Source organism: Gossypium hirsutum, chromosome A06 (genome assembly GCF_007990345.1).
Source record: "Gossypium hirsutum isolate 1008001.06 chromosome A06, Gossypium_hirsutum_v2.1, whole genome shotgun sequence".
NCBI lineage: Eukaryota > Viridiplantae > Streptophyta > Magnoliopsida > Malvales > Malvaceae > Gossypium > Gossypium hirsutum.
Window position 1 is genome coordinate 117,573,603 of NC_053429.1, and position 26,646 is coordinate 117,600,248.

Sequence of the window (26,646 nt, forward strand, 5' to 3'; positions counted from 1 at the left end):
TATTAACAACATAATAGCAAGCTAATGTGACAAGTTAATATCATTATTTTAGACAAAAATTTTATATCAAAGTATATAAATAGCCGCTATACTTTTTCTTTTTTGAGCAATGTAATAAATTTTCTTTTACTTTCTTTTTTCTTATTTATTTTCCTCTCTTCTCATTTTCTTTTTCTCCCTTCTCCTTTTCTTCAAAATCAAAATCTCTCTAGATCATTTTTATAGATATTAAACACACATGCACATATATTCAAACAAAAGAATATTACATCTAAAATCTGTATAACTGGATATGTTGGAAACTTTTATTGTTGTTTTCAGTGTAGTCAAAATATATCTTGTGTTGTTGACAATTTTGACTCGTAGAAATATAATAGTAGAGGTTTATACTAACCAGAAAATAAAAAAACATGTTGTATATGTTTTTATGAACAAGGAAAGTATATTTGAAAGGGTTTAAAGTCTTATTCATGTGGGTTTGACAATTTCGACTTGAATTAAAACTTTTATTTTTACTAGAACTTCTTGACATCTTAAAGGATAAGTCATTGATCAGATTTACTTCAAGCAAGAGACTTATTTGCCAATGAGCTAATCAAGATTTACATTAAGTAAAATTGGATGTGTTGAAAACTATTGCCTTATCCTAGTTCGACTTGGGATAAAATTATACAAAGCCTATTTAAAGGTAGCCATACATGGACAATAGGGGTGTGCTTTTGAAGTGTTCTTTTGCCGAGTATTTTTCAAAATTTTGAGAGATCAAATTCAAAAAATTGAAGTGTCAATGGAAGTGCTCACTTCTCGTGGCACATCGCGAAGTTGGAAGTAAGAAAATGTATGGAGGAAAAATGAAATGTCATTACATGAAATAAAGGAATGTGAAATCATAAGGATTATTTGCCATTATTATAGCATGGTTGATTATATCAAACCATATTGTTATAAGATTTAAAAAAAATCTAAGAAGGGGAAGTGTTAGAAGACAGGTTGCAACTCACTCAAGGTTCAACCAAAAAAATATCGGTGAAAAAAGATCAACAGTTGATTGATGAACAAGTAAAGAGTGAAGTGGCAACTGATGCAACAACTTTTGGATATTGACATAAAGATATTACTACTCTCTCAGGACCTCATGGTAAAAATTTTTGTTGTTTCACGAGTTACATCTCTCACATAAAAAAGTGTTGATGAGTTGGTATCCTCTGTGTTCCTTTCTGAAACATCTTACTGTGGGAAGTGCATTGATGCTACAACTAAAAGAGAGAGTGTTGATATTATTAAATAGAGAGTTTTTATTTTCTATGCTTGTTGTTGTTATTATTTGATTTGTTTATTCATGATGCTACTCACATGTCATTATTTTTTGTTGTTGATAAAACTTCAACTTATATAGATGTTTCTTCGGTTGCAATTACCCTAAATTCATTTGGAATTTTGTCCAAAAAAGGGGAGAATAAGCTGAGTTTGAGGGGGAGTTTCACACTTGATGTTGATGAAGCTTGTGTTGCGTTTACTACTTGAAGAATTGGTTGTAGGGTTTTTGGTCAAAAAAGTCAAAGGGGAGTTGTTGAGGTAAGTTTTTAAAGTGGTTGTGTATGTGCCAATGAAAGTGACCACTTTGACTATCCCTACACCAGGCACATAACTTACCTTAATTTTTGGCATGTTTGACCAAAATATTTTGATGATTTGCTTGTAGCCAATCTCGCGTTTGTCATTAGAGAAGAGATTGAATCAAGCAATATTATTTTTCAAGAATTAGTATGTGGTTTGTTTACCTTATACATTAAAATATTAAATCCATGGATATATGAGTTAACTATATGATCTTTTGTATCCTTATATTAAGGACAATTAATTTTATAATTAAGATATGCAATCCATGGATATGTGAGTTGATTTAGTGATATTTTGTATCCTTATGTTAATGATGATTGATTTGATGATATTTGGCCAGATTAAAATGGACTAAGAGTTACTTTGTGAAGATGTATTTGTGCTCTAAATAGGAAAGGCTTATTCAACATTGATACATGTTTTCTCATCGAGGCAAGTTTTTTGTGGCTATCAAGTTCCAACAGAAGTGGCCACTTCAATTAGCACTTTGATAAGAAACATAACTTACCTTGTTGTTGGAAAATATTTTAACCAAATCAATTGGACAATCACTTAAATGATTTTGTGGACATATGTTGACCTATATTTGAAGATCCATTTTGTGGAACGAGTCTTTAAAGATTGGATTGGATTGAATATGATTTTATATGTTGAATCCCTTGCTTTGTAGAGATTGGATCAAGAACATTGGAAACATGGCTCTTAACAATCCACTTTATTTTGGTCTTTATTAATATATTGTAGTTATTTATTTTAGCTATTGTTTAATAGGAATTAAAATCAAATTAATCTCTATCATGTTAACAAGTCTCGAGCCTTTTGTATATATAAGAGACTTGAATAGATTTTGTCACAGAGTATTTAGAGCTCTTTTTAATTCATAGAGGAACATTTTTGTGAGAGTGTAAAACAATTTTATTGCTTCATTTTACAACCTAAATTTTCAAAAGAGTAACTTAAATGTGAGTGAGTTAAATTTTTAGGTACAAAAGTGATTGTTATATTAGGTTGTGATTAAACTTAAATCACTTGTTGTATTAAGATTAAAGACATTATGTTTACTTGTTAAGCTAGACTAGCAGATGTATGAAAATCAAGTTGAGTAAACAAAATTTTTGTGTTCTTGATAAGCTGTAAAAGTAACATATTTTAATCCCATTCTTAATACGTTTTTGGATGTTTATTTATGTAAATTAGTGAATTTGATACTCCTAATCCTTTAAATTCATGTTTCTATACTTAGGAGAGCATTTGGGAGCGAAAGGAGTGAAAAACGAGCCAAAATCTGACAAATAGAGTTGTTTCCAAGATCCACATGGCCTGGGCATTTCTCCACGGGCTGACCATACTCCTATGTGCCAGTTATGTCGACACCGCACCCTGGTTCCCAAATACGAGGAAAAACTAATTTTTTAGGCTTTCTGAGCATTTTAAAGTCTATAAATACCAATCAAAAGAAAACCTAATGGGGCACTCAGAGAAGATTAAAGAGAACACTCGAAGAACTCTATTGGAATCAACTCGGAAGAAGATCTCCTTCAAGATCAAAGATCTCCATTTAATTTCCTTTGAAGTTTTATTGAGTTTCTTTATATCTTGTTGTTATCCTAACTTTGAGATGCTTCTATTCAAGATTATGCACTAAATTCCCTAGATACTTAGGGAAGATGAAACCTATGATGAATCTTATTATTTGATTTTCGATTTACGCAATAAATACTTGATCCTTGTTCTCAATTATGTATTTTATTTCTTGTTTTAATATGTCTGAAATATTAATTCAAGTTTAATGTGGTTATCTTAGTGGAGCAAAAGTCCCTGTTTAAGAGTAGATCTAGCATAATTGAGTGGAGTTGCATGCAATCCTAGAAATAGGACGAGATAAATCTATCGAATTAGAGTCAAATCTAATAGGGGAATCCATAGATCGAGTTAATGTGACAATAAGGGTGTTTTTAGAAAGATATTTCAATGAATCAACCTAGAATCAGTTTTTCTTACGCTCGAAAGATATATTAATATAATTTAGGGATTTCTACGGATCAAGATACAAGTGAATAAATCGTTTAATTCATATTCATAAAAATAGGTGAAGTCTAGGTGGATTCTTTCCTGGGTATTGTCTATCTCATTAGTTATCTTCGATTATTTTCTTATTTCATTCTCTGTTGCGTTCTTAGTTAGATTAGTTTAGTAATTTTAGATTAAAAACAATCACTCCAATTTTTTGGCTAAATAATAGAAAAAAGGTAATTACTAGTACTTTTAGTCCTCGTGGATACGATATTTCCTACTCACCATAACTATACTATTGCTCGATAAGAACGCTTACCTTAGTCGTAATTATAGTTAGTTTAGTGACCATTAAGTTTTTGGCGCCGTTGCCAGGGACTAAAATATTATGAACACTTGATTTCTATTAATTTAGACGTTTATTTTTATTGCATTACATTTTTGTTTTTAGTTTAATTTTTGTTTTCTAATTTTTCTTTTATTTACTTCTGGTAGGTTCCTTTCGTTTATGACTAGAAGAAGCATGTCAAGGCCATTATTTTTTGACAGTAAGATTGAAAGTGTAGCTCGCAGAAATCGTAGAGAAGGCAGAGTTGACAGAGTATAGTAGACGAGAAGGAGGACGTTATTATTATTACTGAAAAGATGGGTTATAACCAGTATAATCAGCTTGTAACAGCTCGTTTTTAGTCAAATCAAAACAATGGTTTTGGGACCAAAAATACAAAGTTAGAATAATTATTTTATTATTATTTTAATGTCTACATTATGATAATATGTTTGTGTGAAAATTTAGTTAAGAAATTTTATCGTTTGATTAGTCAATTTGATAAAAAGAACTAAATTGCGTAAAGTGTAAAAGTTGTGTTCTATTAGCTAAAGGTGTCTAATAGCTATAGAACCTTAAAGTTAAAGCCCTTAAGTTGTAATTATATCATTGGTTGTCTAAATGGACATTTATGGGCTTAAATAAGAGATTTAAGTGATTAATATTAAAGGTTAATATGATAAATTATAAAATAACTTAGTAAAATAGTAGAAAATGTTGTATCATCTTCTCTACTAAGTATTCACCACCGAAAATATGGGTTTGAAAAGCCATTAGAGAGCTTGAAGCATTCAACACTTTCAATTGCTAGCATGTAAGTGATTTTGACTCAGTTTTTAATGATTTCTATGTTTTTGAAATTGTTGCAACTAGGTCTAGCTTCCCAGGGACTATTTTGCAATTTTTTTTAAAGATTTTGCATGATGCCACTAATAAATACATGAGTGTTTTGATGTTTGATAATAGATTATGAATGTTTGTTGTGAAATATACAAGTTTTGTTAAGTAATTTTTAGTGAAAATGCAAAATAAGGATTTAATTGAGAAATGTTGAGACTTTGTGGTTAAAATGTGAAATAAATGAAATATATGGGCTGCTAGCGGTATAATAGTAATTTGGATAGCATGGGTTTATTTTCAATTTCATTAACTTGTGATTTTATTAATTAAGGACTGAATTGTAAAAGTGGTGAAACAGTAGAGGCATATGTGTAAATGTGCTTAAATGTGTGTTTTGGATTAAATTGAATAGAGAGATTATTAAATAAGTTAATTTTGAATATATTTAGATCAATAAAAGCAGAATTCGGATCTATATCGGGGGAAAACTAAAGTTATTTACTAATTGACTTATTTCGTTGTTTTCACATCCGAGGTAAGTTCGTATGTGATAAATTTTATTCTAAGTGTATTTTAAATGTTTTGATATTGTATAAGTTATGAATACGAGACTTCGAATAAGTTCGAAAATGACTCGATGGTAATTCAGCATTCGAAATCCCGGTTGAACCTTAGGAATAGTTTAGGATACTAATGACATGTCATTAAGGGATACATTGAGTTGGCTTCGGGAGATGATATTAGCACTTCGGGTGCGAGTTATACCAATTTGGCTCTAAGCCATGATTATCGGCTGATTTGGCTTCGGGCCATGATATCAGTACTTTGGATATAAGTTACCTTGATTTGTCTTCGGGCCATGGTATAGGTACTTATTGTGCAAGACTTCTGATTATCTGACTTCTATTTCGAATGATTCAATGAGTAAATGAATGATGTGGTTGAGAATGAGATTGGTATAATATGGTACAGGTATGTGCATAAACCATATTAGCTTTGAATCGAAGAAATGACAAAGTAGGTATATAGTTTTGTGAATGAGTAATTGAAAGGTTTGTTAGTTGATGTGAATTGATGTATGTATAATCAATTGTTGAATTATGTGGATATGATTATATCGAGTTTATTTCATACGAGCTTACTAAGCTTTATAGCTTATATTGTTTATTTTTCTATGTTTTATAGTGAATTCAAAGCTAGCTCGGGTTCGGGGATCGTCGGAGATCGCTTTACACTATCCACCTATTACTTGGTACCAATGAACTTTGGTATTTTAAGTATATGGCATGTATAGGGACTTTGGTCATGTTGGTTATGTTTTGGTAATGATTTTGGCCATTTGAAATGACTTGCAAATGTTTATGTCATGGTTTGTATATATTAGCCATTAGAGATGGCTTATTTTGAGTTAATTTGCTTGTGTATATGTGTATGTGCCTGTAGTTTATGTTATGTAAATTGAGGTTGGTTATGTGATGCTTATTAATAGTTGGTATTATGGAAGTCGAATGTTGATATTGGTTATGTTATTTGTTTATGAATCAAGGTAAAGAATATATGTTTTAAGTAGCCATATTGATGATCTAAGTTTATGAGATTTTGGGTATAAATGGATTGGTCTATTTTGCAACTTATGTGTATTGAGAAATTTGGTATAGAACATGCATGAATTAGGTTTGAATTGGCTCGTTTAAATGCTTAATTATGCCTTGTGTTGGTGCCCTTGAATTGTGGTATAGGTACATGCATGTTTGGGTGGCAAAATGGCTTGGTAAATAGCCTATTTTTGTCCACAGGACAGAGACACGAGCGTGTGTCTTGGCCGTGTGTTACACACGGTTATGTTACACGGCCGTGTGTCCCCTGGTGTTGAAATTAAAATCAAGTTAGTATGCTTCACACAGCCTCACACACAGGCATGTGACTTGGTCGTATGGCATAAGTCAGTATACCCTCCAGGTTTGTCACGGCCTAGCACACGGCCTGGCACATGGGTGTGTATGGCCATTTTTAGGGCACATGGCTAGCCACACGGGTGTGCGTGTTGGCCGTCTAACCCAAGCTAAAGAGTTACACGAGTTTAGACACGGCCTGGGACATGGCCATGTGCTCCCATTTCGAATGTCCACACGGCCTATGACACGAGTGTGTCTATTGGCCGTGTGAGACACACGGCTGGGCCACACGGGCGTGTGTCCTTTGTTTTGAGAAAAAAATTTAAGGTATCGTGAAAGTTTCCAAAGTTGTCGATTTAGTCCCAAACTACTTCCAAAGCATGTTTAGAGTCTCATAAGCTCGTATTAGGGACATTATAATTTAGATTGAATGATGATTTCTTGAATTGTGAACATGTGGAAAAAGTGAATGTATAATTTTTTTATAAGTTCGATAATGCTCCGTAGCCCTGTTCCAGCATTGAATACAGGTGAGAGGTGTTACACAACTGCCTCCTATGGTTGCTGAAAATCCTGTAAATCCAAATCCTGCTCCTTGTACTATGTACAATTATGCCTAAACCACCCTAACTGGGGCTAAATCGAGTATTGTGAGACCCACCATTGCTACGAATAATTTTGAACTGAAGCCGAACACTATTCAGATGGTACAACAATTTGTTCAGTTCGATGGTTTGCAAGACTAAGATCCAAATGTTTTGGAAGTTTGTGATACTTTCAAGATAAATGGAGTTTTTGACGACCCCATTCGCCTATGATTGTTGCCCTTCTCGTTAAGGAAAAAAGCTAAACAATGGTTGAATTCCTTACCACGAGGTTCTATCACTACATGAGATCAAATGACAGAGAAATTCCTATTGAAGTACTTCCAACCAGCTAAGGCTACCAAGTTTAGGAATGATATCTCTTCATTCGTTTAGATCGACTTAGAGGTCTTATATGATGCACGGGAGAGATACAAGGATTTATTGAGATTGTGCCCTCACCATGGGTTACCTCTATGGCTCCAGGTTTAGACATTCTACAACAGTTTGATCCCCTCAACTAGGAAGTTGATCGATGCAAAATCCAGTGGAACACTTAATAATAAAACACCTGAAGCGACTTATGAATTTGTAGAAGAGATGGCACTGAATAATTATCAGTGGTAAGTCATGAGGACAAAGCCAATGAAAGCAACCGGTGTTTTTAACTTAGATGCGATCACCAAGTTATCGAATCAGGTAGAACCTTTAATATAAAAATTGATGGTTTATGTATTTCTACGCAGGTACATTCGGTGATGCAATGCGATGCAAATGGAAGTGAAATTATATACCCTTCGATCCTAACATGAAGAATTAGAAAATAAATTATATAAGTAATAATTCAAAAACTCAAAATAACCCTTATAGTAATAACTATAATGCAGGATAGAGGAACCACCCAAATTTCTCATGGAGTGGTCAAGGAAACCAAATATCACAACCCCCTCAGGGCTTCCAACAACAACCTTACCAATAAAAGAAAAGGTCGAATCTAGAGGATATGTTGACAAAGCTTATCTCGGTGTCAGAAACATTCTTTCAAAACAATGAAGCAGCGCTTAAAAATCAACAAGCATCGATTCAATAGCTCGAGAACCAAATAGGCCAACTTGCTAAGTTAATTTCAGAACGACCACAAGGTAGTTTGCCTAGCAATATGAAACTAACCCAAGGGAACAAATTCATGAAATTACTCTGCGAGATGAAGAAGGGTTTGTTGAATCTGAATCAGAACTGAGGCAAGAAAGTGTGATAAGTAATGGTAAGGTTGAGGTAAGTCAGAATGAACAAAAACCAGTTGGTAAAGAATATAAACCTCGAGTTCCATATCCTAATGCGACGAAAAAAGACTACACAAACGAACAATTTGGTAAGTTTCTTAAAGTTTTAAAAAAATTACATATTAACTTACCATTTATTGAAGCTCTTTCATAGATGCCTAATTCCGTTAAATTTTTAAAGGAGCTTTTGGAAAACAAGAGGAAGTTAGATGATTCATCGCATGTGGAGATAAATGCAGTTTGCTTAGCCATTTTGCAAAATAAATTACGCAACAAATTTAAAAATCCAGAGAGTTTTACTATTCCTTGTTTCATTGGTAGTTTGAATATTAATAATGCTTTGGTTGATTTAGGGGCTAGTATTAATGCCATGCCTTAGAAAATGTTTAAGCAAATAGGTCTTGGGAAACCTAAACAAACTAGGATATGTATTCAATTAGTACATAGAACCATTAGATTTCCTAGGGGTATTATTGGATATGTTCTTGTAAAAATTGATAAATTCATATTCCCAGTTGATTTTGTTGTTTTAGACATGGATGAGGATGGTGATGTACCTCTGATTTTAGATCGGCCCCTTTTAGCAATTGCTAGAACTATTATTGATGTTTGTATAGGTGAATAAATACTTCGTATAGGTGATGAAGCAATTACTCTTAAAGCTCGTGATTCTGCTAAGACATCTAGTGATCGAGATGATTATACGACTTCTGTTAATATGAGTAACCATGTGGCTCAACCTTCTTTTTAAGAAATACCTTGAAAAAAAGTAATGGAGCCACACGACAGAAACAGAACGACTCATGAAGAACGAATGTTACAGATCAATGAACTAGATGAATGACAAACACATGTCAAGAAGAAATCGAAAAACGTGATGAAGAGCCAAAACGATGTCTTGACAAACCTGTGGATAGAACGAACCAATTTAAGGTTGGGGACAAAGTACTACTAGATAAAACAAATCCTCAAATTGCCACTTTAGATCTTGATGCAAATTTACGGTACTGGATGTCTTTCCATACGGTACAATCTAGGTAACTCATTCTAAATTCGGCATATTTAAGGTAAATAGTACTCGACTCAAACCTTATTTTGATAATAGAATTGATATCGAGAAAGAGGAGTCTCGACTCTGTGAACCACCATAACCATGCGAATATGAGGTAAGTCGAGTTTAGAATTTAAGTAATCACTTCTTTTAATGCAACCCGAGTGTTAACACTGCTAATTTTCTTAATTTTATTTCATGATATTTTAAAAAATTTAATTAGGTTTCAAAATTAAAAAAATGTTTTTGACCAACCTAGCTTGGACACACGAGCGTGTCCTTGACCGTGTGGATCCTGGGACTTAGATTTTCCAAAATTTGACTGTTACATGGTTTAAATAGTCCACATGGGCGTGTAACACGACCATGTGCACAATACAGCTTGGCCACATGGGCGTGTCCTAGGCAGTGTGAATCCTGGAGCTAATTTTTCGATCTTTAAATCAATTCAGAGAGTTACACGGGCAAGGCACATGACTGTGTACGAGACACGGCCGAGCCACATTGGCATGTAGGCTTTCACATAGGCGTGAAAGAAGCGAAAGAGGTTGCACACGACTATGCGACATAATCATGTGTGCCAAACGGCCTGAACACATGGGCATGTCTGAGGTCGTGTGAAGGCTAGGCCTATATTTTAAAAAAACACACACGAGCTAAAAAGGAGCCATACAAACTTTTGACACGACCGAGTGGCCCAACACGTTACATGATCGTGTCACCCTTAAAAACCCTAGACCCCTTTCTTTACCTTTGTTTTGTCTTCTTCCCCAACTTCCTCACAAACCCTAGTCGCTGCCACTTCCTTACCCTCCACACTCTAGCCACCATCGTCGCCCCCCACTCTCACCTCCTCCTACCCGATTCTCCCTCACTTCTTTTTTCCTCAAGCTCGACTCCAAACCCTTACCGTCGCCCCCACCCTTTCCCTTTATTTCTCTCCTTCCTCACCTCTCCCTCACTCAAGCCATCCGTACCACACTCTCACGTAGACCAAACCCCCACCTCGTCACCCTGCTCACTAAACTACCCTCTCTCTCAGTCTTTCTCTCCCAACACCACCACACAACTTCCCCTTCGCCCTTTCCCTTTATCCACATCACTAGTATTTTTCCCTCATTCAAGCACCCACGCACACGACCTACCATGTCCCATCAACGCTCCACCGTCACATCCCTCCGACCGTCCTGTCAAAATCACCCCCATCCCACCGTCGATTAACCATCGTTTACCCCTCTTTGTCTTTATTTTATTTTATTATTTTATTTGTTTATTTTTTTATTCTTAATTGTTTATCATTTATTTTTATTTCATTTCGTCTATTCTCTTATTATTATCTACTTGTTTTCTTTTGCTTTGATTTTAGTTTTCTTTTGCTTTGATTTTAGTTTTCTTTTCAATTCTAATTATTATTTCGTTATATTTTATTCTATTTAATATTGTGTTCCTCTCACTTTTCTTATTCCATTTGGTTTTGTTATGTCTACGAATATTAATTTTAGTCTAGCATAATGTGTTTCAGTAGTTATTTATGATTCTTATTTTTACACTGTTGTTTATTGCTTTAAAAGTTCTTGGTTTCGTTTGATTCTTACAGCATCTTTTTAGTTTTAGTACCACTATTCTTGATTGGTACTAATCCATGTCTTTTGATATGTATTTCGAATTCTTGTTTATAACCTGTTCACTATCGATTTCTTTAATTTGTTTAGTTATTGATGTTAACTTCGATTGTGGCATCAGTTATTGGCTTGCTTCTATTATGTTTTTTTCACCCGTCTACTTCATTTTGTTTTAATACTTGATTATTTGATTGCTTTATTACAGATTCAACATGAAAAACACACGAAGTAAGTCCAAGGTCGCCATCCCAACTTCAAAAAAGTGAAAGACACCTGGCGTAACCTCTTCCTCGAGCGCTTCTACCGAGGCTTACCACCCTTATCTCTGATTTTCAGCGGGTCCTTAGGAGGAATTATTTCAGCTACTTCGTTTGCGACCATTCGATTTTGGCCGATTTATTGATTGGGCTGCTTTGGAGCAGATCCACTTAGTTGATCATGTACACGCCTTAATTACCACAGCCCCGTGGGGCCAGTTCTTCTATATCATCGAGCCCACATATATGGGGATGACTTTGGATTTCTACTCGACATTTACTCTCCAGCATGAAATGATGACTCATTACGAGCCAGGCACCATCACTTTCAGACTCGGTGGCCTTGTGCGCCATATGAGTATCACTAAGTTCGACGTTGCTTTGGGACTATACACTGAGGAGTTTATGAGTGCCAAGAACTTCCTCCGCCTACATCGGCAAATCCACTACTCACCATCTAGTTGTTGGGTGGATCTTTCGGCGAGTACGACACCTTATAACACAAATCGCTCTAAGGAAACTTCTCTCCCTCCAGCTTTACGGTATATTTATGTCCTTTTAGCTCATACTTTGACCGATAAGAGAGAGAGCACTGGAGTCATCAGTACTACCAATGCCTATTTTTTATGGAGTATGGCCACAGGGCATATTTTTTATTTAGCTTATTTTATTGTCCTCGCTTTCCGCCATCAGACATACCACAACAGGAAGGGTCCTATCTGTTTAGGCCTTTATGTGACTCGACTTGCTCGACACGCCAGAGCAGTCCTCTACGCTTACACTCGCCGACCAGATGTCCCCATAGAGATGATCGAGCATGACCCATATGAGAATGGTCGGGCACCTTCATAGAGTAGGTCCTCCTTAGTACCGATTATGTCATTCTAACTCTCAGAATGAACCCGGGGACTTCACTGATGATGCCCCTTTCCATCATGAGGACCCACCTCATCCTCTAACTTCGAGTCACCATCCTATTTCTTCTAATGCTACTTTTGCAGACCTCTCCGAGTGGTTCACTCACTTCGAGCAGCACTGCTTTCAGTTGTTCGATAGTATTGATACGACATTGCAGCAGATCTGTTAGCATCTCTATATCTCCTCCTCTGCTCTGACGACTCACAACACTGAAGCTTTTGATGATGAGGAACATTAAGTTTATTTGTTTTATTTTTATTTTTATTTTTATCGTCTTAGACTTATTTCATTTTTATCTTTTGAACTATATTTTTATTTTTATAGTTGTTTCTAATCGAATTAATAACCCCTTAATCTTCTTCACTATTTGTGTTTATTTTCTTATTAGTGTGCTCGAAATCACTCATTACATCTAGATTTGTCTACAATTCTGCTTTTCATCATTCTGGCAATTTCATCCAATATTCAAGGCAGTTTCAGTTTTCTCCCTCTCTTATGATATTATGTTTATACTATGATTATATATGTTTGTACATTGATGATAATGTATGATTGAACAAATCGTGATAAATTTTGAATTTATAATTGACCATACTTGAAAACTAACTATTATCATGATGAAGGCAAGTGCGCCTATCGAACAGTAGTATAGTTTATAGCAAGACTGGGAAGTCGAACCCACAGGAACTAAAAGTACTAGTATTAACTCTCTTTTTATTATCTAGCCTAAAAATAAAGGGGTTTGTTTTATCTAAATTAATTAACTAAAATAAGAATGCACAAGAAGAAAATTGGGGAAATACTTTTCGAAAAAATTGATTGATTTGGACAATACCCAAGGGAAATTCCACCTAGACTTCACTTGTTTTTTGACTCTGAATCAGACGATTTATTCACATGACTTGATCCGTAGAAATCTTTAAGTTATATTATTATCTCTCTCGAGACTAACAACGTCTAACCCTAGGTTGATTAATTGAAATCTCTTTCTAATTAAAATACTTAGTGTTGCATTAACTCGATCTGTAGATTCCCTTATTAGGTTTCACCCTAATCCCGTAAAATTATGTCACCCTATGTCTAGGGGTGCAATCAACTCCACTTAATTATGCTAGATCTACTCTTAGACAGGGACTTTTGCTCATCTAAATAAGCACATCAATACTTGAATCAATATCCTGGAATATTAAAGTAAGAATTAAGAACTCATAATTAAGAACAAGTCAAATATTTATCATATAATTTAGAAAATAATAACAAGATCCGTCTTAGATTTCATTCCCCTTAGGTATTTAAGGGATTTAATTCATAAGTGTAAAATAAAACATCTCAAAAGAATAATGATAGCAAAACATAAAGAAAACCTAAAAACTCCTAAAGGGAAATTGAAGGGAGATCTTCAGCCTTGAAGGATAATCCGGCTTCTGAGATGGATCAATCGGCTTTCTTCGGGTAATTCTACTCCGTGTGTCACTTTTAGGTACCTCATTTGGTGTTTATATAGGCTTGAGAATGCTTCAAAACCCTCAAGAGTGGCCTTTTTCGAATAGGACTAGACTTGGGCTCGACAGGGACACGCCATTGTGACACGCCAGCGTGCAAGTGCTTCAACCTGTGTTCGAGTCTGTTGAATAGACACGGGCGTGTGGTCTACCCGTGTAAGGAAGTCAAGGCCGTGTTGATTTCCCACGTTGGCTCATTTTCTCTGTTTTCGGCCTATTTCTCTCACTTTTTACTCTCCTAACATGAAATTAAAGGATTAGGAGCATCGAATTCACCAAATCTAAGGAGAAATCATCCATAAATGTGTTAAGCCTGGGATAAAAATATGTATAAATTACGGTTTATCAAATACCCCCACACTTAAGCGTTTTCTTGTCCTTAAGCAAAATCCTCAACTCACAATTAAGAATTCATTTTTCTCAACTTATAATTCCTGTCAATAATATATCAGAATGAACCATAAGTAATCATACATTGAGAATTTGACTAAGAACATCGAAGGTTCAAATATTCTAAGTTGAGCTTTTTTTTATTATCACAGGAACATATGTGTCTCCCCTCATTTAAGTAATCACATTTGATTTAAAATATCACATAATTCAACATTGTCGCTAAAGATTCACTCAAATCACTCAAGGTGTTTAAGGACAAAAAATTAAGCACTCATTAGTCAATATAAAAGTTATTACCATAAGCTTGCGTGAAAATCAAATCTCCACCACTATATATTGAGATGATACATTAATCAAAAGGTCTTTAGAGGGTTGTAACTTGGCTTCAGTTAGGGGGTGTGGTCACAAGCTGAAAAAGAAGGTTAGAATCGAGATTGAATTGAAAAATTACCTAACTAGAAAAATACTACAATTGAAAATTTACATTCCTAATTGAGCTTTTCTTCATGAATAACATCGTTTTAATCTAAGCATTACATAATTTCATAATTTTTTTAAGAACAAATTAAATATTGTAGAACTTTACTAAAAATTAAACATAGCTAAGCAATTTATTCAAATCGAATCTCGACAAAAATAGGAATCAAATTAATTGAGGGGATTTCAACAATAATGGGTTATGGGTTAATATTGAGGGTAAATCAATTAATGGCTTGTTAGGCTCAAGGGGGTTCACTAAGGGTTAATTATGAAGGTAGGCTTTTATGGAGTGAGTGGGTTAAACCTAAGTGCCTTTATCATCTCAACATATCAAATCAAATGTGTGGTCTTGATATGCATAATCGAAGCAAGTTCTAGAATAACAAATCAATATTGACGCACTCATAGCAATAATAAAAGTGAGCATGAAAGAAATAATAGATGCTCTAAAGGCTCAAGATCTGAAAAAAATTATGGCTTTTTGATGTTAAACCCGTGAATTTCAACTCAAGATAATACCTAAACTTGGGGAAACAACCTAAAAATTTTCTTTTTTAATTCTCAAAAAAAAAATCAACTTATCATGCTTGATTCTATAATTCCTTAAAGTTTAAATAATCAATGCATGAATGCCTATATTTTAATCTAATACATACCAATAAAAATCATAAGTTAATCAAAATTTATTCTAATAGTGATATGAGTGAGTCACGTGAGAATACGAAAAAATTCAAGGATTTTTCTGATAAAGATATAAATGACCCCCCACACTTAAGATGTACATTGTCCTTGATGTACAAAGATATATAATAGCGATATAAATATAATATCGAAAGAGAGGAAAAGAAGTGAAACTGCCCTGAGATTGTGGATGAAATCCTTGAATTAGCTAGAATAAGAATTGAAGATAAAGCTGAAGGAAAGGCATGATTCTGAGGGATAAATGAGAAGACACTACTGTGAAGGAGAGTTAAGGGAATAATTCGATGATTACCATAAAGATAGGTAGAGTTTAAAAATATAAGACATGAGTCTTCAAAAATAAATAGAAATAAAAGTAAAATAATAAAAATAAAACGAGTTTAAAAATAGGCACGGCCGTGTCACCCAACACTGGTCTCGCACAGCCGTGTCACACGCCCGTGTGGCTTGCGTCCAGCTCGTGTTTATTGCAAAATGAGAAATCACCACACGGCCTGAGGACACGCCCGTGTGTCTAGGCCGTGTGGTCATATGGTCGTATCGCACGATCGTGCTCGATGTGGTTCGTTTCTCCAACACCCATGCATATATGCGCACGCTTGTGTACTTTTGATAGTCTTGACCACGGTTGGTGAGACGGACGTGTCGCACGCCCGTGTTATTTTAACAGGATTGCCCATAGCCATGTAACACGGTGGTGGCAATGTATCGAATCCTGTGTTTTGAAAAAAAGTTTGCTCTGTTTTCACATGGCCATGTCACTGCCCGTGGTATGAGCACGGCATAAAGCATGCCCGTGGGCTAGGCTGTGTTTGCCCCTGTCAAATGTCAAAATTTCCTGCAGTTAAACTATGAACAATTAAAGAAAAATTAAACCCTATTTAGTGAGGTTAGTGCTTGGGTTGCCTCCCAAGAAGCACTTATTTAGAGTCTAAACTCGACTCTACCTTGTGGGTATATTTGGAGAAGTTCGTAGAGCCGTAGCTCCTCTCTATTGTCTTTGAAACTCTCACCGTTATAGAGTTTGAGGCAATGTCTATTTACCTTGAAAGTGCCTTGTGATGAGTGACTTACCTCTATTGTGCCATATGGAAAGATAGTTTGGACTACGAAAAGACTTGACCATCGTGATTTAAGCTTATCAGGGAACAATTTGATCCTCGAGTTATACAACAGGACAAGATCTGCATTGTCTTAAATGAGCGTCGTGGTGGTACTTCGTTGCTTCCTTGTATAGGCGTGAATTTTTATATGCATTGGTTCACCACTCATCTAACTTGTTCAACTGCATCAACCTGTTTTCACCTGCAAGTTTGGGATCAAGATTTAGAAATTTTATAGCCCAGAATGCCTTGTGTTGTAACTCAAATGGTAGATGACAACTTTTTCCATAAACAAGTCAGTAAGGTGATGTTCCTATGGGGGTCTTAAAAGCAGCTCTATAAGCCCATAAAACATCATCTACTTTCATCGCTCAATCCTTGCTGTTCGATTCTACTATCTTTTCTAGGATACGTTTAAGCTCTTTGTTTGCCACTTCGACTTGGCCACTAGTTTGAGGGTGGTAAGGGGTAGCTGTTCCGTGGTGAATTTCGTATTTCTTAAGGATCTTGTCAAATTGGCATTACAAAAATGAGTACCCTTATCACTGATGATTGCTCTAGGTGTTCTAAATCAAGAGAAAAGTTTCTTAAAGAAACGTACTACTACTTTAGCATCATTATTAGGTAAAGCTTGGGCTTCAACCCATTTGGACATATAATCAACAACTACTAAGATGTATTTATTCCCAAATGAACTAGGCAATGGACCCATTAAGTTGATACCCCAAACGTCAAATATTTCACATGAAAGCATATATGTCTGAGGCATTTCATCATGTTTGGAGATATTACCTGTCCTTTGGCATTTGTCATAAGAAGTAACATACCTGTTGGCATCTTTGAATAGAGTGGGCCAATAAAAACTTGATTCGAGTATTTTATGTGTGGTCTTATTCCCACTGTAATGTCCTCCAGTCGGTCCTGAGTGGCAATGTTCCAAGTTCTTCAATGCTTCTGTCCTTGTAACGCATCTCTTAATGACTTGGTCTGCACATATACGGAAAATGAAAGGGTCTTCCCAAAAGTAGTTTTTCACATCAGTAAAGAATCGCTTCTTTTGCTAATGTGTCAACCTTTTTGGGATAATGTTAGCGGCTAAAAAATTTGTAATGTCTGCAAACCAAGTTACCTCAGAGTCAGATATAGCAAAAAATTTTCTTCAGAGAATGAATAATTTATTTCAACTTCATCTAGCTCTTTGGTACTTTAATTTTCAAGCCTGGAAAGATGATCAGCAACGAGATTTTCAGTTCCTTTTTTATCCTTAATCTCCAAGTCAAATTCCTGCAATAACAAAATCCATCAAATGAGTCGAGGTTTTTATCAATCTTAGTTAAAAGATAGCGAAGAGCGGAATGGTCAATATAAACGACAACTCTAGATAATATTAGATATGGCCTAAATTTATCGAATGCAAAAACCACAGCTACCAGTGCTTTCTCTGTGGTGCAGTTTTCTTGTGTGGCTATCAAAGTTTTGCTAGCATAATAGATAAGTTGAAAATGCTTATCTCTTTGCTGTCCCAAAACTGCACCTACTGCAAAATCACTCGCATTGCACATTAGTTCGAAAGGTGAATTCCAGTCAGGTGCAATTATAATTGGAACTTTACTCAATTGATCCTTTAAAGTATTAAATGCTTCTAAACATTCTTGATCGAAATTAAAAGGCACATCTTTTTCTAGTAATTTAGTCATAGGCTTAGCTATTTTAAAAAAAATCCTTAATAAATCTTCTATAAAACCCAGCATGTCCTAAAAAGCTTCTAATAGCCTTAACCAATTTAGGTGGAGGTAGTTTCTCAATGGCTTCAAATTTAGATTTATCAACTTCAATCCCTTTACTACAAATTTTATGTCCTAACACAATACCTTTTTGAACCATAAAGTGGCATTTTTCCCATTTGAGCACAAGATTTGTTTCCTCGCATCTTATTAAGACTCGTTTTAAATTTTTAAAGCAAAGATGGAAAGAGTTATCGAAAACTGAGAAATCATCCATAAATACCTCCATGATATCTTCTACGAGTTCGTAAAAAATGGCCATCATGCAACGCTGAAAAGTAGCAGGAGCATTACATAATCCAAAAGGCATTCTATGATAAGCAAACGAACTGTATGGACATGTAAATGTCGCCTTTTCTTGATCTTCAAGAGCTATTGGGATTTGAAAATAGCCAAAGAGTCCGTCTAGGAAGCAGTAGTACATGTGCCTTGATAATCTTTCCAAGATTTGGTCAACGAATGGACGAGGGAAGTGATCTTTTCTCGTGGCATCATTCAGCTTCCTATAGTCAATGCAAACTCTCCAACCTGTGACTGCCCTTGTTGGGATTAATTTATTCTTCTCATTGGCTACAACAGTCATGCCTCTTTTCTTAGGAACAACCTGCACTGGACTTGCCCAAGAACTGATAGAAATAGGATACATAATTCTAGCATCTAGGAGTTTAATTACCTCAGCTTTAACAACTTCCTTCATGTTGGGGTTCAGTCGTCTTTGGGCTTGCACACATGGCTTATATTCATCTACCATTAAAATTTTGTGGGTGCAAAAAGAAGGGTTGATCCCTTTAATGTCAGAAAATTTCCAAGCTATGGCCCTTTTATGCTCTCTTAATACTTGAAGTAATTCCTCTTTCTCCTTGGGTTGCAAGTTAGATGCAATAATTACCAGTAATGTAGAATTATTTCCAAGGAATGCATATTCCAAGTAATTCAGAAATTGTTTAAGTTCCAGTTTGGGAGGTTCTTCAATAGAGGGTTTTTGCTTAAGTTCATCGCTCACCTTAATACCCTCATATTCTATTGGTCTTGGGGAGAGTTTTTTGGAATTTAGTTCGGTTCCTATCTCAGAATCATCATCCACCCCCTCTTCTTGGGCAGGACACAGTACCATCGTGTCCTTATGTACGATTTCCTGAAGAGAATCTTGAGTAGCATGATCAACAGAGTCAATAAAATAACATGAGTCATCCTGTTCCCTAGAAAATCTCATGGCATCATAAATTTTAAAAATAATATCTTCGTCACCTACTCTAAGTACCAATTTACCATCACCCACATCAATAACAGCCCTAGCAGTGGCTAAAAATGGAAGACCTAAGATTAAAGGCACTTCAATATCCTCATTCATGTCAAGCATAACAAAATCAACAGGGAATATAAATTTATCTACTTTTGCAAGTACGTTCTCTATAATTCCCCTAGGATATTTAACAGATCTATCAGCTAATTGAATACTCATCCTAATGGGTTTAGGTTCCTCAAGACCAGTTGTTGAAACATTTTATATGGCATCAAATTAATGCTAGCGCCTAAATCAGCTAGTGCCTTATCAACATTCAAACTACCAATTAAGCAGGGAATAGTAAAACTTTCTGGATTTTTCAGTTTGGTTGGTAGTTTATTTTGGAGTATGGTTGAGCACTCCTCATTAAGTTCCACTGTAGATAAGCCTTCAAACTTCCTTTTGTTTGTTAGAAGTTCCTTTAAAAATTTTGCATATATAGGCATCTGCGATATAGCTTCAACAAAAGGTAAGTTAATATGCAGTTGTTTAAAGAGTTCAAGAAATTTACCGAATTGTGCATCCATGCGGTCTTTCTTCAACTTTGATGGATATGGAATTGGTGGTTTATATTCCTTTGGCATTGGATTGTCGTTGTTTTTGGGTTTTCCCTCCTCTCCTTTGTTTCTGTCAGCTTCTTGTGGTGGCTTCTTTTCAGATTCAGCTAACACTTTCTCACTTTTTAGTGTAACTGCTTTTAAATGCTTTTTTGGATTGGGTTCGGTGTTACTAGGTAGACTTCTTGGTGGTCTTTCTGAAATCATCTTAGTCAGCTGCCCAATTTGATTCTCGAGTCCTTGAATCGACGCTTGTTGATTTTTAAGTGCAGTTTCAGTGTTCTGAAAATGGGTTTCACTACTAAAATAAATTTTGACATCATCTCCTCAAGATTCGACTTTTTATCTTGCTGGTAAGGTTGTTGTTGGAAGCCTGGAGGGGGTGGTGGTCTCTGATTCCCTTGGCTTCCCATGAGAAATTTGGGTGGTTCCTCCATCCTACATTGTAAGTGTTACTATAAGGATTATTTTGAGGTCGAGGATTATTACCCATATAATTTAATTACTTGTTTTCCATGTTGTGGCCATACGATGGGTATTCTGAATTGTTCATTTCTCCTCCACTTGCATTGCATTGCATTACTGGGTGAACTTGTGAAGAACCAAGTAAACCATCAATTTTTTTATTTAAGATTTCTACCTGATTAGAGAGCATGGTGACCGAATCGACGCTAAAAGCACCGGCTACTTTCGTTGGCTTTGTCCTCATGACTTGCCACTGATAATTATTCAGTGACATCTCTTCTATAAATTCATAAGCCTCTTCAAGTGTCTTATTATTGATAGTCCCACCAGCAGCTGCGTCAATCATCTATCTAGTCGAAGGATTCAGGCCATTGTGAAAAGTTTGAACCTATAGCCAGAGTGTTAACCCATGGTGAGGGCACCTTCTCAATAGATCCTTGTATCTCTCCCATGCATCATAGAGTGTTTCTAGATCCATCTATACAAAAAAAGAGATATCATTCCTCAACTTAGCCATTTTAGCCGGCGGAAAATATTTAAGTAAGAATTTTTCGGTCATTTGTTCCTAAGTAGTAATTGACCCTCGTGGTAATGAGTTCAGCCACTATTTAGCTTTGTTCCTCAACGAAAAGGGAAACAACTGAAGGTGAATGGCATCGTCAGAAACACCATTGATCTTAAATGTGTCGCAAAACTTTAAAAAATTTGCCAAATGAGTATTTGGATCTTCATCCTATAAACCATCAAACTGAACAAACTGTTGTAACATTTGAATCATGTTAGGTTTCAGTTCAAAATTATTTGCAGCAATAGCAGGTCTAGAGGTGTGCATGGCTGGGCGGCCCGGCCCGGCCTGGCCCGAAGGCCCGCCCGAAAAATGGGAAGGTTTTGGTAAAAATATAGGCCTGAAAAATAGGCTTGGACAAAAAATGAGGCCCGTTTAGAAAACGGGCCAGGCTCCGGGTAAGATTTTTTTAGCCCGGGCCCGGCCTAGCCCAGCCCGAATTTTATATTAAATTATTTTTTTAATCATTTTTTATTTTTAACTTTAAGTCTTTACTCTTTAACTTTACTCATTTTTTTTCCACTTTCATTTTGTCAGTTAGTGCTGCTGCCTTCCTTCCTTTTTTCCCATTTTCAAAACCCAAATCCCTAGCTCACACCACCTCCACCAATCCACCGATCCATTGATCCAGTGTCTGTTGGCCACCTCCAGCTAGCCTCAAGCTCAGCTCAACTTCTTCATTTTTGTTTCTTCATTTGCAGTCTCGGTAGCCAATCTCGGTGCTCCCAAAGTTTGGTCCTTACTAAGGCTCCCCATAGGCCCATACTACTGGCTGCTGCTGTGCCTTTATCACAGAAAGCCCCTTCTTCACAGTAAGTTTCTTTTTCTTCTTCTTTACTGCTGCATCTTCTTCTTGCAGGTTTTTGACAGTGCAAAATTAATACAAAAATGAAACGTGTATGGAATAGTTAAATTATTTATATCATTTATGTCACATAGACTCAAATATAAAGTTAAATTATTTTACATATTTAAATCATATTCTCATATTCATCATGATAGTAAGGACTAGTTTTCCTGGTTTTAAGTTTAATTATGTTTGGTTAGTAGGTGGTATTAAGTTTGATATGTTTTCTGTTAACTACCTAATTACAATTACCATTAATTTAATTGCCTTAGATTATTTAATTTCAACCACTGAAACCAAGCATCATCAATGCTACTTAATTATATAAACTATCTTAGAGTTTAAATTAATTTTTATTACAATAATTAATTTGGTTAACTCTGAAAATAAAGAAAAATTATAACTGACATTTTGCATGCATTTTGATGTTTTATTATTATTATTATTTAATGGAGTGTTTGACGAAATTGATTTGTCACGTAATTTTTTCCGTTAGGATACATTAGTAGATTTGTGAGTGAAATGTCCTTCATCATGATATCGATGTTTTCCTTTTCTTTTTCAATTAAAAAAAATCCAATCATATGGGAATTTAGTAAATCTTCTAATTAAGCTTCAATTTAACTAAGGAGCATTCCAAAGGATAAGTGTATTTGCTGGATTATGCTATACTCAACCTCTACTTAATCTTATAACCAATGTAATGATACTTATTATTATAATAATAATGCATGTGGAATTGTGGATTAATTTACTCCTGTCGATGCATGCTTCTATTCTGTTTCTGTATTTACTATATTTTAATAGTATTTTAATTTTTAAATCAACATTCAAAATTTTTTTAAATAAAATTCCAAAACATAAAATTTTAATTTAGAACTAAATAAGTTAGTAAACTTTAATTTATATTTAAATAAAAAGCTTTAAATTAAATTGTCTTCGTATGAAAATTATAAATTGTATTATAATTATCAGATATTTTTAGTATGAAAATTAATTATCTTTTGGTCTATTTGGATTTCAGGACTTAATTTTTATGACTATGGCTAGTTCGAACAGTCCTATATCTGTGGATGATGAGTTTAATGAGTATGAAAGTGCTCCTAAACGTCAAAAGTCTACCACTTCAATGGTGTGAGATGAAATGACAAAGCTTGAATGCGAGAATAAAAATGAATTGAAGGCACAATGTAATCACTGTAAGACTATCTTCTCTGCTAAATCTTCTAGTGAAACTTCTCATTTAAGACGTCATCTAAATAGTTGTTTGAAAAAAGTTAATAAGGACATCACTCAATACACCATAGCCACTCAACCATCATTAGGAGGTGTTCCATTTATAAAAAACTACAAGTTTGATGCAGATAAGTGTCGTCAAGCTGTTTCTACTTTTCTTGTGTATAGCAAGCATGCATTTAGGACAGTTGAAGAACCGGGATTTAGATACATGATGAGAATTTCTAGTCCTAATTTTAAGAATATAAGTAGATATACAGCTGCTAGGGATGTCCTAATGTATTATGCAAAAGAGGGAGATCTGTTGAAGAAAAGTTGGCTAAAGCACCTGGTTTAATTTGTCTAACTTCCGATAATTGGAACTCGGATCATACTAATGATGAATATATTTGTATTACTACTCATTGGGTTGACAAAGATTGGAAGCTACAAAAGAGAATCATAAGATTTAGAGCTTTATTTCCTCCGTATGATAGTTTGAACATAGCGGATGAACTTGTTTTATGTTTATCTCAATGGGGTATAGACAAGAAAATTTTTAGCATCACTTTGGATAATGCTTCTTATAATGATGTTATGGTTTCTTGTCTTAAAAATCATTTTCGAGCAAACCGAGCTATTTTGTGTGATGGTGCTTTTTTTCAAGTTAGATGTTGCGCACATATATTGAATCTTATAGTTAAAGCTGGTTTGGAACTTGCTGATGATGTTGTTGGTAAGATTCGAAATGGAATTAAGTACATAAAAAAGTTGAGAATTCATAGGAAAAGATTTTATGATGTGGCCGACAAAAGTTTTCATTTGAATGTAACCAAAAAGTTGCGTCAAGATGTGTGTGTGGGATGGAATTCTACTTATTTGATGCTTGAATCTTCTCTTTACTATAAAGATGTGCTAGATTATTGGGGCCAACGAGATAAAGATTATCAAATATTTGTACTTTCTAACGATGAGTACAGAAATGTTGCTATTCTTTGCAAATTTTTGAAAGTTTTTTATGATGTGACTTGTGTTTTTTCTGGTTCTAATTATCCAACGGCTAATCTTTATTTTAGAAGGGTTTGGAAGGTTCATAAGCTCTTGCTTGATACAGTTAAAGGTCCTCATTCGTTTTTAACTCCAATGGTTAAGCAAATGCAAGAGAAATTTAATAAATAGTGGGCTGAGTATTCATTGATATTGTCATGTGCTGCAATTTTAGATCCTCGTTACAAGTTGAATTATGTGCAGTATTGCTTTACTACAATCTATGGTATTCATGCTTCAGATTTTGTTGAAACCATTCTTAGCAATCTTAGACTCTTGTTTGACGAGTATGTTAAGAGATCTAAATCCACGTCTTCCTCTTTGGCTAAGAGTTCTAATGTTTCAGATAAAAATCTTGTTGATTCTAGTTTGGATAAACACAATGTTAATAGTGTTGATTTTGGTTTTGGGGGAGATTTTGATGAGAGTGATGACTATAAACAGTATTTAAATGAATCTAGCACTATGAGTGAAAAGTCACAGTTGGACATTTATTTGGAAGAACCGACACTTGAGTTGAATAGTCAAATAGATGTTTTGGATTATTGGAGCAAAAGTTCAGTTTGATATAATAAGCTTTCATTATTGGTTCGTGATCTTTTGGCAATTCCAATATCGACTGTAGCTTCCGAATCGGCTTTTAGCATGGGTAAGAAAGTTATCACACCTTTGAGGAGTTCACTTAAGCCAAAAACGGTTCAAGCCGTTGTTTGCTTGGATGATTGGATGCGAGCTAAGGGACTTTCAACAGGTAATTATTACTCTCGTTTTATTGTTGTAATTTTATATTATTTTTTATCAATTTGATTATCTAATTATTTGTTCTTATTTCATGTTAGAAATTTGTTACAAGAATGATGATGACGATGAAGACGATGAGGATGATGAGGACGATGAGGATGATGTTTCTTTGATTACTTTTTAGGCTACCTTCCTTTCTAATTGTTGACAATTTAATTTAGCTTATAATTTATAGTTTGTTATAAAATTAAATATATTGATTGGTTAATGTGTAGATATTCTGGTTGGTTGATTATATTTTGCAGGTTTTTGGTGTTGTTGGTGATGCTGTTCTCACTACTGTTGTATGGTGCTGTTTTTTTGTGCTGTTTTGTTGCTATTTTGGAGCTGTTTTGGAGCTATTTTGAAGCTATCTTGGTGTTGTTTTAGTGCTACTTTTGTAGTGTTTTATTGTTCTTTTGCAGCTATTTATTATGTTATCTGTTGTCGTTTTTAATATTATTTCGATATTGTAAAACTTTTATTTTATTATTAATTTGGTTATTATTTTAGTTCTAATTTGTTTCAATTTTAATGACCACTTTTTTATTATATTTCTAATTTGTATATTGTTTTAAGAAGGCCACCAACAGCCCACTTAAGGAATGATTAGTTTGCGTGTATTTGTTACGTGCGGCATGTTTAAGCATTGAATTATAAAACTTGATTTGTTTAACTTATAATAATTAAAACAATTTAAATTCACTATTTGCTACCAAGTATACTCGTTTCTCTTTCATTTTGATATTTCAAATATTTTATTTTATTTATTTTTTAACATCATTAAAGAAAACTGGTAGTTGTTTTAGGTAATTTAGACAAGAAACACACGCTACATATCATTCTTTTAGCACATGTGTATATAAAATTTCTTTTATAAAATATATATTGTTCTAAATTAGCTAAAAAACAATTTTAAAACATTATAAAAAAAAGAAAAATAAATAATATAAATAATTAAGATACGTTTTAAAAGTTTATAAAAATAGGGATAAATATATAAAAATAAAATATATGTAAAATATCTAAAAATATAAAAAAAATTATCAAATAAACAAGTCTCATTTTTTATTTGTTTTTTGTTTTAGTATTTTTAAATGTATTTGATTTATTATATTTTTAAAATTTTTATTTAATGAAATAAGGAAAAGAAATTAATATTGGTCGAGCCAGGCCGGGCCAGGCTCGGGCCTATCAATTTTGTGCCTAGCCGGGCTTGGACAATTTTTTAGGCTCATATTTCGGGCCGGGCCAGGCTCAGGCCTAAAAAACGGGCTGAATTTTTTTATGGGCCCAGCCCGACCCATGCACACCTCTAAGCAAATCTAACTATACTCGATTTGGCTCCTGTTAAAGTAGGTTTAGCATAATCATACATAGTACGAGGCGTAGGATTCTGATTTATTAGATCTGCAGCAACTACAAGAGGAAGTTGATTATTCTGATTTTCAGCCATCTCCTCGGTTGTGGTTTGAATATCGTCCTTGTCGAAACCCTTTTTATTTTTTAA

General features: G+C 34.6%; 1 protein-coding gene and 2 non-coding genes across 4 annotated transcripts; 2 read left to right on the forward strand and 1 right to left on the reverse strand.

The window, feature by feature from the left end:
• Positions 1-7,643: 7,643 nt before the first annotated feature.
• Positions 7,644-7,750, reverse strand: LOC121231528 (small nucleolar RNA R71). Its single transcript, XR_005929586.1, has one exon. It is a non-coding gene; the product is annotated as a small nucleolar RNA R71 (small nucleolar RNA).
• A 13,336-nt stretch (positions 7,751-21,086) lies between these two features.
• Positions 21,087-21,193, forward strand: LOC121231238 (small nucleolar RNA R71). Its single transcript, XR_005929303.1, has one exon. It is a non-coding gene; the product is annotated as a small nucleolar RNA R71 (small nucleolar RNA).
• A 564-nt stretch (positions 21,194-21,757) lies between these two features.
• Positions 21,758-25,665, forward strand: LOC107962020 (skeletal aspartic acid-rich protein 2). Of its 2 annotated transcripts, XM_016898230.2 has the most exons (4): positions 21,759-22,059; positions 23,119-23,293; positions 24,982-25,107; positions 25,196-25,665. In XM_016898230.2, exons 2-4 carry the CDS (start codon positions 23,239-23,241, stop codon positions 25,279-25,281), a joined length of 267 nt encoding a protein of 88 aa, XP_016753719.2. In that variant the 5' UTR covers positions 21,759-22,059; positions 23,119-23,238; the 3' UTR covers positions 25,282-25,665. The 2 variants fall into 2 exon arrangements, 1 of the variants encoding a protein (XP_016753719.2); XR_005928839.1 differs by having other exon boundaries at positions 21,758-22,059; positions 23,119-25,107; positions 25,210-25,665.
• Positions 25,666-26,646: the final 981 nt, after the last annotated feature.

Bases quoted from the DNA above. Each gene is read 5' to 3' on its own strand.
- LOC107962020 (XM_016898230.2), top strand. From the start codon at position 23,239: ATGACAAAGCTTGAATGCGAGAATAAAAATGAATTGAAGGCACAATGT. The intron at 23,294-24,981 runs GTAAGACTATCT...TATCGACTGTAG, and splicing joins GAAGGCACAATGTAATCACT to CTTCCGAATCGGCTTTTAGC. The intron at 25,108-25,195 runs GTAATTATTACT...ATTTCATGTTAG, and splicing joins AGCTAAGGGACTTTCAACAG to AAATTTGTTACAAGAATGAT.